The 12,330-nt window shown below is 39.6% G+C and overlaps 1 protein-coding gene across 4 annotated transcripts in view; it reads right to left on the bottom strand.

Moving 5' to 3' along the window:
• adkb (adenosine kinase b) overlaps positions 1 to 10,663 on the bottom strand; it is a 131,239-nt gene extending 120,576 nt beyond the window's left edge. For 3 of the 4 annotated variants that reach the window (XM_030755796.1, XM_030755798.1, XM_030755799.1), the window contains exons 1-3: positions 10,165 to 10,663; positions 6,202 to 6,276; positions 6,048 to 6,101 (exon numbers count right to left, since the gene is read on the bottom strand). In XM_030755796.1, the coding sequence (XP_030611656.1) occupies positions 6,048 to 6,101; positions 6,202 to 6,276; positions 10,165 to 10,214 (179 nt within the window). In that variant the 5' untranslated portion in view covers positions 10,215 to 10,663. Of the gene's footprint in view, positions 1 to 6,047; positions 6,102 to 6,201; positions 6,277 to 6,909; positions 7,021 to 10,164 lie in introns of those variants that run through there. The other variant, XM_030755797.1, reaches the window with a different exon arrangement.
• Positions 10,664 to 12,330: the final 1,667 nt, after the last annotated feature.

The following is a 12,330-nucleotide window of genomic DNA, read 5'->3' as shown; positions in this document are numbered from 1 at the left end:
GTGGGGGGACATTCTAGCACTCACGATTCACTTCATTATATATTAAAAACATAAAAAATAGATAGAGAGGGATAGAGTCAAGTGTGTTTACAGAGCAGAATCTATCACACACACAAACCCGGGAGCCGAAGTGTTTAGCATGTACTCAGCGAGAGAGGCCTTTGTTGTTTTTTCCCCAGTAAGCAGATTGAGCTGCATGGCAGCAGCAGGGGTGTGTAAGATGTACACAGACAGCAGGGTGTGTTAGTGGAGAGGCACCTCCACTGATCTCCTGTGTCGTGTGATGATGTGTGTGTGATGTGTGTCTCAATCCAGCGCTGATCCCCCTGAGTCAGCCCTGTCAGTGATATGAGCCTCCCACCCTCTCTCCCTCCCTCCCTCCCTCCCTCCCTCCCTCCTATCCTTCGCCATCCGGAATGCTAATAACAGCCAGCCACTAACGCTGCAGCCCTGAATTATTCATGCAGCAGAGGGTCACACGGCATAATGAGGAGTTTACTCTCATTCTGGATGCGATTGTGACGCTGCTAATCTGCATTTAGCACAGAGAAACAGAGAAAAGGAGGGAGATGGGGTAGGGTGGTGGGTGGGAGGCGGGGAGGGAGGAGGAGAGAGGATAGGATGAGCACTGATGAACTTAATTGCTGTGAGCAAACAACCACTGAAAAGAGTCACGCCATCATTGAGAGATGAGAAAGTAAACAATTAATTATCATTGGACAGAGGGAGTCATAAAACAAATGTTTGAACAGCACTAATATTCAGGAGCCAGCTGATCCCCCCCCCCCCCCCTCTGAGGTGACAGTACTCTCACAGTAAAAATGACACGCTCATTTGATACACTAATAATTATTAGCGCTAATATGATTCACTTAACACTCCCAAGAGGGTTTGGGTAGATGGTATATTATGAAATGCTGCATGTCCCACATTATAATCTCCTGCAGAAAGAGGCGTGTTTTCATTATGATGACATGTTGTTTCCTATGGAGACTTTTTTAGTGGGGTAGAAACAGCAGGTTACTGTTGCCCCCTGCTGGCCATACAAGGCGCATACCCCATATTCTGCAATGCAATAATATAAAAAGAGGTTTTCTGCCAACAAAGGGGGTGAAAAGGTTAAAATATGAATATTTACCACCTGCTAATAAGATAAATATTTCAAATAAACAAAATCAAATACAAAAGTGTCAACAATACAAAGTAAAATGAGACACCTTAGTAAATAACACAAGTTTACTTTGAATATAGTATTATTTTATTTATTTGGCCATATGAGACAAAATCAAAATGTTCCCCAAATCTTGGCACATGCTAAGAAGCCATTAAAAAAATGATCCCAACTTGCCGGAACCAAACTTACATCTGAATCCACATGATGGCAGCAGTAGCTGCAAAAAGTGAAAGGGAACTACAGTTAGAATATTGCCCACTGAAACTCAGAATTTAGCATATCTAAACAGGCGGAGAGGAAGTCACATGCAGCTTTTTGGTTAGTTGGTTTCCTCTAACACCCCAATTTCAAAACAACCAAAGGCCTCCTCCGAAAAACCAGCATCTGCTGAATGCAGCCCCTCTCAACTGACGTTCATTAACCACAGAGGACAAAATATATGCGAACAAACGCTTTGAGAGTAGAAGAGTCGTTATTTATTACAGCCTGACAGGCTAACCATGACACTGTAATACCAGAAATAAAATATAAGTGCTGGTAGGCAGCTGCTTATGAGGAGAGACTGATGGCATTACTCATATAAGATTATATAAGTACAACTGTATTCGTACATTGTACAAATTAACTCCAATTATATTGTAGTTTGGTGCTTTTCCTTCATTGCAAAGGAGAAAGAAAAGGTTGGAAAAGGTGAAGAGAAAAGAAGCACTATGAAAGTCAACACAAGGCCAGACGTGGCCTTGTGGAATGCAACAGGAAGTTTGGGTTTTTTCAGTAGAGCTGAACTTTTTTGCCCCCAACAGGGCTGCAACTAATGATTGTTTTCATTCAAATTCCTGCATCTGTCGATTATTTTCTTAGTTAATAATTTAATGCACAAAATACCAAATATCTTATAGTCTAGTCTAACAGATTTAAAACGTCGTAAAGTTAAGTGCCAGATGGAACTGCTGTCTTGAAATTTTTCAGCGTAGCAGTCCAAGAACAAAACATGTTCAATTTACTACTACAGAGGACAAAGAAAACAGCAAAAGTCAGTGAATTTCAGTTCATAATCCGTTACTGAAACACTAAGAATACACAGCTGAATCTTGTTACACAAAAAATAAGTCCCCAGCCAGCACTAACATGGATGTAGATGGTTTCTACTGTCCAGCAGGCAATTTCTCAGCAACAACAGGATTATATGGGCTCTGCTGTGACTAGATAATTGAATTCAGGCATGGCCACAGTGCACTGCATCCAATGATCTCTCTCCCACCAGGGCGATGGGGAAAAAAATGAATCGCGTTACACTCTGTAGATTCGGTAGCGCAACAATGGTGTTAGTTGACTGGACTTGTAAGTCTATTGAGGCCTTTTTAGTAATGAAGTTATTTGTCACAACACTTCAGCTGAGTTCTTCTTCTTTCATAGGCCGATGACTTTGTGTGTGATCTCTTAGCGCGTTACACTGTGTTATTATGGGTTTTACTCAACCAGAGCAACATTAATAGATATACTGTGGCTCCTACTGCAGCATCGAAAGCGAACGCTCAGTATGATAAAAATACTGCATGCTTACTCAAATATACATTGACTGACATTATGGTGAGCATGCTGGTGTCTATAGCGTTGAGGGGATGTGTATTGAAATGCATTGTGCTGGGAATTAACCAGCAAAGCTGCATGTTAATCCTGCCCTGACCTTGTGCAGAATGTGTAGAGAACAGTGTCTGTGGGGCTAAAGATAACACCGCTGCCTTTGTGCTGAAGGAGAACAACACTGCTGATGATGCTGCTTTGTGCCGCCGCTGCTGCCCAAGGTCACATGTGTCCTTTTGTCAAGTAACAAGACCCGACAAGGTAGCCTATTGTAAAGTACAGATGATCAGATGTACTGATCTGTCCTTAAGCTGTAAATGCATTATTGTGGTGGCTCACATTTTTATAATGCCGCCACAGATTTACTACATATTTATGCAGCATGTAACAGCTATGCAGTGGGTGGTTTGCAGGGGTGTAGTAAAGTTTACAGACTAATACAGCCTGGTGCAGGACAGGTTGTATATCCATTCTCATTATTATGCCACAAAACTGTACAAAAGGCTTGAGCCACCGTTCATTTCTTTATATTATGCCAGGAAAATGGGAAATGGGTTTGGTGAACACGCAAATACAGTATAGAAGGCAACAAGCTTGAAACTTGATATTTGGTATGACCACCTTTATTCTTTAACACAGTCTAAACTCTTTTAGGGTTTCTTGTCATTTCTTTAAGTAGTTTTCAGGAACAGTTCTCCAGGCTTCTTAAAGGACATTCAAAGCTCTCCTTTGGATGTTGGCTGCCTTTTGTTCCGTTCTCTTTTAAGATGATCCCACACTGCTTCAATAATGTTGAGGTCACGGCTCCGGGGAGGCCAATCCAATACGGACAGTATTGCATTGTGGGTTTTTCTATCCAGACATGCTTTCACTGCACTGTCAGTGTGTTAGGCATGATTTTCAGGCCCCGTTTACACGAGAATGTTTTTCAGGTGAAAACTGTAATGATTTGATGCGTTTCGGCCTCCTGTTTACAAGAGAACGGTGTGAAAACGTTTTCTCCACTTCTGTGGAAACATGCAAAAACCCTACTTTTTGAAAATGGGGGTACTGGTACATGCGCACTATGGTTGCGACTCCTATAATCACACAGCGAACGATGGGAACTACAGCATTTTCAACGAGTTCATTTTTGCAACGTTTCCGTCTGAACGTGTTACTTTTCGAAAACTTTTCCACTGAAAACGTTCTTGTGCAAACGGGGCCTCAGTCCAGTCCTTGTGTAATACCTCAGCCTTTCTCCCTTTTCCCCTTCCTTAAGAATGGCTGCGAGACCATTTCTGATGAGACTTCAGTGAATAGTAGATGGATCAACTCAAGGGCCAGATGCACCTCTCAGGCCCGTGTCAGGTCATTGTTGGACTTATTTCCTATTCCTTGACATGACTTCCAGATACTGGAATCTCCTATAGATAGTTTTTAGGGATGCCACTTCTTTTTCTGTCCTACACTTGTCGAGTTTCCTAAAATTTTGGCTTCTTTTGCATGCTACTGTAAGTCACCAATTTTTGTTTTAAGCTGATATTTTGAAAGTTTGAACTTTATGGCTTTAAACCGTCCAGATTTCACATTTAACCTATGGATAGGGTTTGGGAAAGTATGACAGCATGTTAACCCGTGTAACATCTGCAGTGAAGTAAACCCCAGAGCCGAGACCACTGCTCCCCTGGAGCTCACAATACAAATAAATATGGGGGTTATTTTGCCGTGAGTCAATTTTTCCACTGCTCCACTACACTGATTCCTATAGTTTCCTCCAATTTAAAAAAAAAAAAATCTCAAGAGACAAAATCATTTTACTCTGTCGTTTGTGAAAGGACCTTTTATTGTTTTTTACAAAAATGTATACAAATGTTTGAAATATTCTGCTTTCTAATGAAAATATATATAACACTTCTATATTTATTGTTTAGAACTTTACAGCTTTAAACCATTTTATTGTCAAATTATGAAAACAATACAAGTAACAATAACTGCACATGTCCAAGGCCTCCTACTGGCCTCTCCTCCTTTGTTAGTGCGACTATCTGGCTAACAATTATAGCAATTAAAAACACACCATTTTACACAATGAAAATGCCCTTCCCAGACCAAAAAGCTGAATTTGCATTCACCAAGACAAAAAGAATCCAGCATCATTCATACTGATGGTGATTCATATGGTAAACACACCAAGAGAGCCTTCAACACCACAACACCAGCAAGAATGCATGAGAAAGGACAACAAATGCAAGCATAACTTGGGATTCTTTAAGAAAAAACTCAACAGGGCACCTTTAACGCCAAAGTGCTCCAGCAGAGCTTCTCAGTGGTCAGCAGATAACAATAACAACGTGGTTATCACATCCAACAGAGATGACAGGGCAGTGATGCAATGACCAGTGTGATGCAATGAAACTGCCTAAAGGAGCGTTCCAGCTCAGCTGACCTGATCCTGGTTAAACAAAAGCCTTAAAAAGTCATCTGTCGCATTTTAGTGAACTGGCAAAAGTCAGAAAACACACCACTTAAACAATTATTTTGTGGTTTTCTGTTACTGCTGGCCTAATTAATAAAGATCTAAGTTCAGTAAATTTTCAAACGCTCTCACACTAATAGGCATACTCATAACAAATGTTTACATATGCTAAATGTGGAACATGTGATTTACCTCTCAGTGTGAAAACCGTTTAATCCTTCAAACTTCAAAGGGAATCCAAACACCTCCCTCTCTCGCACAGTGTTCTTACTTACAGATGGTGCACGTTTTTAACATCTTCAATAAAATTAACACAACAAATTCCGTGCAAAGAAACCATCTGCACCTTATCAAACAAAAGGGAAAAAGGTGGTGTGAGGTCATTACGTGATTAAAGCCTTGTTTTTTTTTTGTGTGTGTGTGTTTGCCTTTGTTTCTAGAGTGAAGGGCTGCAAGCAGGGGCATGCTACTATGTGTTCGAGGAAGGATATAGTGTTACTGCTGGCAATGTGAAGGAGGTGTGTTTATAAGGAACTTACAACTTAGCAAACCCTTCCTAACTTACATTTGCCATAAGGCAATAGTAAATTTAGAGGCTATTTAAAGTTTGGCACAGGTTCAGTAGTGGAAAAATGTGGGCGTGTAAAGTTCTGAGGCTGCCAACTACCCGGGGCCAATGTATGAGTTAGCTATTTTGAGCACAGCTTACAGTGTCAAGATGGTAGTAGTGTGTATGAATGGCCAGTGTATCCCTTATTTGGTTTCATGTGTTTTTTAACCTCTGTTACCCAAGCAACTGTAGTGTGGGTTACAAGCAAAGTTTTTACTCACAAGGCCTTGTGTTTGTCTTCTGCGAGGATCTGGTCATTTGGCTTCAGTCCAAACCTTTCAGGAAAGGACAAACAAACAAATAAAAATTAAATATCTTTGTGTTTTGTGCAGATAAGAAGCTTTAAGGGTAAACAAATGCAGCATTTAGACTTACTTGTCAAGAAAATCTTTGTCTACAACAGCTGAAATGTCGAGCAAGGGATTTCCCATCCCAAAGAGCGTATTTTCACTGTGGGGGAGACAAAAGCATATTGTATTATGGAGACTCCCACTAACAGGCTCTGCACGAACAAACAATCTGCTGTGATACGGAAAATCATCTGTTTGTGATTTGGTTAAGTGCACAGGACTCATAAAGAGATGGTGATGACATCTCGTTATGAGAAAAATCAAGCTGCAGAAACAGACGTGACTGAAAAGTTACAAAAAGCTTATAACAGAGTCATTAATGTATGAACTGTTTATGACTCTGCAGCTTGCCTATTATTGTGCCTTTGACTGGAACATGAAACTTATGTATCATTCAAAAGCTTTAAAATAATATGTTCTTGGACCACAGCTACAGATTACCCTTTTATCTAGAAATTTTAAGTAATAAGATATCATAATGGCCAAAGTATACTCCTGAGGACAGAGTTTTTGCTTTCTGAAAGGTTGTGACCTGTTACAAAGGACAAAAAACCCCAAACACACTAAGTGTGTGGTTCAGACCACATACTACCTGTATCCAGTTCAACAATAGGTGAGGTCAATGCTTTCAATTAATCCACTAAAAGACTGTCAGTGATGTAAGCACATGCTTTTAAAAAAAAAAGTCATAAGAGCAGAAATATAATAATCATAATAATCATGTGGCTCTCACCTTGGAGTTGGCATGTCAGAAAACCCAGCAGCCTAAACTGATTATTACTGAAAGGTCAACAGCTTCCTTCTTTGGTTCAAAGCAGCGTGCTCTTTTACTACAGGAACTGTGGCTGCACTTTGGCCAACCCTGACTGCTGGTGGAAGAAATGGGTGGGCCTTTGTGTCTTTTAGACATATGATTGGCTACTGATGTTCCAATTATTGTAAGCCTTCACACGATGCATTCACAGGGTATGGGAAAGATGGTGCACCACGATTATATCCAGAGTAAGGCCACATATTACATGAAATATGTTTCAGTTACATTTTAATGATTACAGATGAAAACAATCTCACCATGTTGCTGACCAAATTTGGAATAAATAAAGTATTTATTATCTTATGATTTCTACAGTAAACAAACATCTAAATAAATACTGTCAGAATAGTTAGGAGGGAAAATATTTTCTTAGTCACTTTTATAATGTTCAAACATGCAGTAAAATAAGAATTACACATATATTGATCCTTTATAATACAAAAAGTCTACCTTTGTATGTGTAATTTTAGACTCTTTGCTTTCACTTAATAGCCTATGTATGTTTTATTACAACCTGCTCTTAAAGACAGGATGAAAATAGACACTATAGTACTCTAATTTATCTGAATTTCAGAGTGGAACCACACCTCATACACTCCCCTTCTGGTTCTATGACATATATATATATATATATATATATATATATATATATATATATATATATATATATATATATATATATATATATATATATATATATATATCTTCCTGCACTATAGGATCTATGTTCTCAACACTGTCAGTCTAATTGAGGATGTGGTCCCTGCTTAATATTAACACCATTTTACCGCATTTCCTTTCAGCTTCTTTGCACTGGCTTCGTGAGAAACAAGTTGAATGTTTTCTTTGTTAAATGGCCTTCTCACCCCTTAAATTACTGAACACATCACACCATCAAACACCATTTGCTCCTGCCCATCTCTTGGTTGACAAGAGGTTTGTCAATACAGTGCAGCTGCCTCCAGAATGACACCGTTCTTGAAAAATGTACTTTGTTATTCAGTCTGTGCTCTATAGTCACGTTAAAACACACCTTTAATATCTGGTTTTTTTGTGTCTCACCTATGCACCCTTATTTCCTGAATGTGACTTTTATTTAGCCCTTTACCCCACCATCTCCTCTCATTTGTGTGTGTTTATAGTGCTACAGAAATAAACCAGGAACTGCAGCTTTGGATGTAAAGTCGTCATCAAATCAAAAGGTTGCTGGTTTGATTCCCAGTTCCCACACTCTTTTTTTATGCAGTATACACTTTCCTTATGAAGTGAATTTTAGCTTTTCAGATATTTGCTCAGTCATTTTACACTCCACTGACAAATGTTTTGATAACAGACATGCTGGGAACTATATATTACTTGTACATCCGCTGCCATTTGCGTGTAATGCCTGCAAATGTATTACTGATTGTGCAAGAAGTTGGTTTTCAGCGAGTGTCCTGTAGAGTTGTTAGTCAGCGCGGCTCCATTTTAAATTATGTTCATCAAGCAAAGCGAAAAAGTGGTGCTCAAAACAGGAAAGAGAGAAGAGAAACGATCACAGCATAAGCTTAAATAAATATCTCCATTGCCCAGACCTCTGACTGCAGTTGTTGTCCATGGTGCTGATCAATGACATGATTGAAATTGTTTCTTATTGCTATGTGCTATTTTTTTTGCACTTACTCTGTGTGTGTGTGTGTCTGTGTGTGTGCGTGTGTGTGTGTGTGTGTGTGTGACAGAGAGAGAGAGAGAGAGAAAATGTGAGAGAATATTGCCGCCCCCCCCCCCCCCCAAAAAAAAACTGCCCTGGGGCCTTAAAGGTAATTTTGGAAATTATTTAACAGAAAAAAGAATATTGAATATACACTGATTATTATGCCTTCCAAGAAAGTGATGCATTCTCATAAACTTATAATTAATCTATTAAAAATACATAGGTTTGTGCCGCTTTGCAGAAGCCACCATGTTCCACCACCATATTAAAATACAGTTGCCAGGAAGGACACCTCCCTTCCAGCTAATCAGATTCTGCATTATGTGGCTAGAGACCAACCACAGTACGTCATAGTACGCCAAAGGCAGAGGAGAACTTGTTAGTGTGCCATAGAGGGACATATAAATTCATGCCTGTACCATCAGACTCAAGATATGAAGCATCATGCCTATGTTTTATCGTCAGATAAGGGATCCCCTTCACTAAAGAAGCACTCCTTAATAAAATAAATGCGCGTGTAAATGAGTGTAAAAGTACTACATAAGTACCAGCCCATTTGTTTTCTGTTTTCCTAGTCAGGCTTCACACATGCCTCGGACAATCACACTGAATCACACCTGGCACTACAGCTGCTACAGTATTTTTTTTTAGTACTCTATATTTTACTTCTATATTTATTCTATCTGTATAAAGTCTCTTTATAGTCTTTTTTTATATAGTTTACTTTATATTTTATTTAAGTGTTATGTGCAATATAATATAAATGTCACTGCCGGTAGTGATGTGCCATTGTTACCTGTATATGACAATAATAAATCAACCTAACTAAAACTGATATTTCAGTTTTCCTAAGTCACGTGAACGTAGCACGCTTTACTTCACATGATGTCCTTTTAATGTCAACAAAACGCACCAGCTGCATGCGCTGCAATATATTGACCCTACTCTGAAATATTAAAGATACATTTCATACTCGTTCTTTGGCTTTCCCTTTACATGTTTTATATTACTCAATGAAAGTTACATATAAAAACCTTTTACATGTGTGCGCCTGCCATTTTTAGGGGGGAAAAAAACATTATAGCATCCTCTCAACTTCTTGGCAACCGTAAAGTTCATCTCCCGTGCCTTTAATTTAAAAACATGACTCTTCCATACATTTTTTTAATGGGCACTTCCAGGCAGGATAAATGTAGCGGAAATTCTTGTTTTCCCAGTCATGTGATGGTGAAACCCAGCCTTTCCCTGCTAGCTGTGCTCTGCGCTGCTATAACCGTGCAGTCCGACTATAAACGCTAACTGCAGCGGGCACATTCAGCAGATGTAACGTTCAAAGGTTGAGCCGCCCCGGTGCCGTCGCGGCGCACCTTCCGCTGTCAGCTCATCACGGCAACAACCCCAGAGACGTTAGCATCAATTAACAGCTAGCTGCTAAGCTACACGATGTTTCGCAGACGTTAACACAAATACTGTCGGGTTACCTTAACGCCGTCTTCCTCCCTGTCGACATGTTTGGTCCTTCCTCAGACATTTATTTATTTCTTTTTTAAAATCCGCTGCTGGTGTGCTGTCACCGTGGAGCCTAGGAAGCTGCTGCTAACCGCTGGTAAAAGGGATGCAGCTTCCTGCCCCTTCAGATGATGATGATGATGAAGAAATTGGTTGGCAGCATGCAACAACCCATAGAGAAAACTAGCCAACGAAGAAAAAAATAAATAATGTTCAGTAGAGCGAGTTACTTTAGGCTGACCGAGCCGCCAGTGTGCATTTGGGGAGAAAATTGTTGTCTCGCGTTATCGCGGGGCTTTTCCCCTGTTCCAGCTACTTAACTTCACCGTCAACCGGTTTTGTATAGGAGACATGGCATGGGTCACATTTAATATGCATAGATCATATACAACCACAATACCATGCTAGCTTTGTATTGTAAATCAAACGTGTCCAACATGCAGCTCTAGGGCCACAAGTGGGCCGTCAAAGGGTCCCATTACATTCTGTGCATCCCACTGGGTGGCAGTAGTGACGTCATTAAATACTGTGTTTTCAAATTAAAATAAAATTCATTGTTATATATCCTCACCTTGTAGAAAATAATGGCCTAAGTCATTTTTTCAGGTTTTTCAGGAAACACAAAAAACTGAACTAATTATTGAAAATATATTTATTAATAATTTCCATTAAAAAAGGTTATGAGAATAGATGACTTTTGACATGCTAATTACAATGCCTGTCCATTATGTAACAGAAGAGGAATAAATTACTTGTTCAATGTTCAGTGTTCAACTCTGTCAACCATTAAGCATAACTAACAAACTAACTAAACATAATTATAACTCATCATGATTAAGCACTTTTCACATGGATTTATTGCTAGGATTAGGCTGCGTTCATTTTGTCTTCATGGTGGTGCCTGTGACTCAGGAGGTAGAGCAGGTCCTCTACTAATCAGAAGGCTGGTGGTTCCAGTCCTGGCTGCTCCAGTCTATGCCAAAGTATCCTTGGGCAAGATACTGAACCCCAAGTTGCTCTCCAATGCAACTGTATGAGTGTGTGTGAATGTTAGCTAGTAAGCACTTAGCTGTAGAAGGAAGTGCTTGTATGAATGGGAAAATGCAAACATGTATAAAGTGCTTTGAGTGCTCAGCTAGAGTAGAAAAGCACTATATAAGAACTAGGCCATTTACCATTTTATGGATCAGAGGACTCATCACAGAATGGGGGATAATCTGGTTCACAGATGACATCATCATTATCAGATTTGCCCACTTCATGATGTGGTTGTGTCCGCGTGGCAGCTTGAATATCATCAACAGGAGTGTTTAAGGCGTTGTCTGCTCCATCTGAAACAGACTCTTGGCCTGGTACAACCTGCCTCCTCTCTTCAATGACTGTCTCATTATGATTTTCACTGGATGAGGCCTGATTGGCCTAAGAATTGTCAAATGCATTGCCTACCAAGCCTTGATGCTTTCCATCCAAATGTGCACACAAACCCCCCTGGTGGCCAAAACCTTTATTGTCATTTCAGCTAATTGTGACAACAAACAATTGTGACAACAGTGTCAGCATGGGAATAATCACTGCCAAGAAAAGAAATAAAAACACCTTGATTTGATTTAGTGTGATTCACTCATTCATCTGATCTGTTTTTGATTCATGTGTACGTGATGGTAATAGAGATCTATCAATGTGAAAAACCTGTCAGTATGATTTCAGTCAGTGTTCAAATAAATTCAACAGCACAAAACTGCTGCTGCTTTTAGCAGCTCCATGAAAATAATCCCCCTCTGTGGCACAGGCAAACTGTTGAAACTCCAACAATAACATCCGAATTTTGTGGGGATCCATTGCACTTTATAGATGTTCATAAGTCACACCAGTATTGTGTCACACTAAAGCACAAAATAAATGAAGTACCTCAAAATCCTATCCTGCACTGTCTGAAAGTTGCTGCATTTTGTAATACTCCACATATACTCCACCAGGCAAACCCAGGGACAGACAGAATTTGTGCAGGTGTAATGGAAAATATAATTAAGCCGTCATACGTAATCTCTTGTGTGAATTATACTTAAAGGATAGATTTACCTGAGGTGCAAAATGGTTAGATAAAATATTCTGAGCCAAGACATTTCCAATAAAAGAGA

This window comes from Archocentrus centrarchus, chromosome 19, assembly GCF_007364275.1.
Source record: "Archocentrus centrarchus isolate MPI-CPG fArcCen1 chromosome 19, fArcCen1, whole genome shotgun sequence".
Lineage (NCBI taxonomy): Eukaryota > Metazoa > Chordata > Actinopteri > Cichliformes > Cichlidae > Archocentrus > Archocentrus centrarchus.
This window is presented reverse-complemented; position numbering and strand designations above follow the sequence as displayed.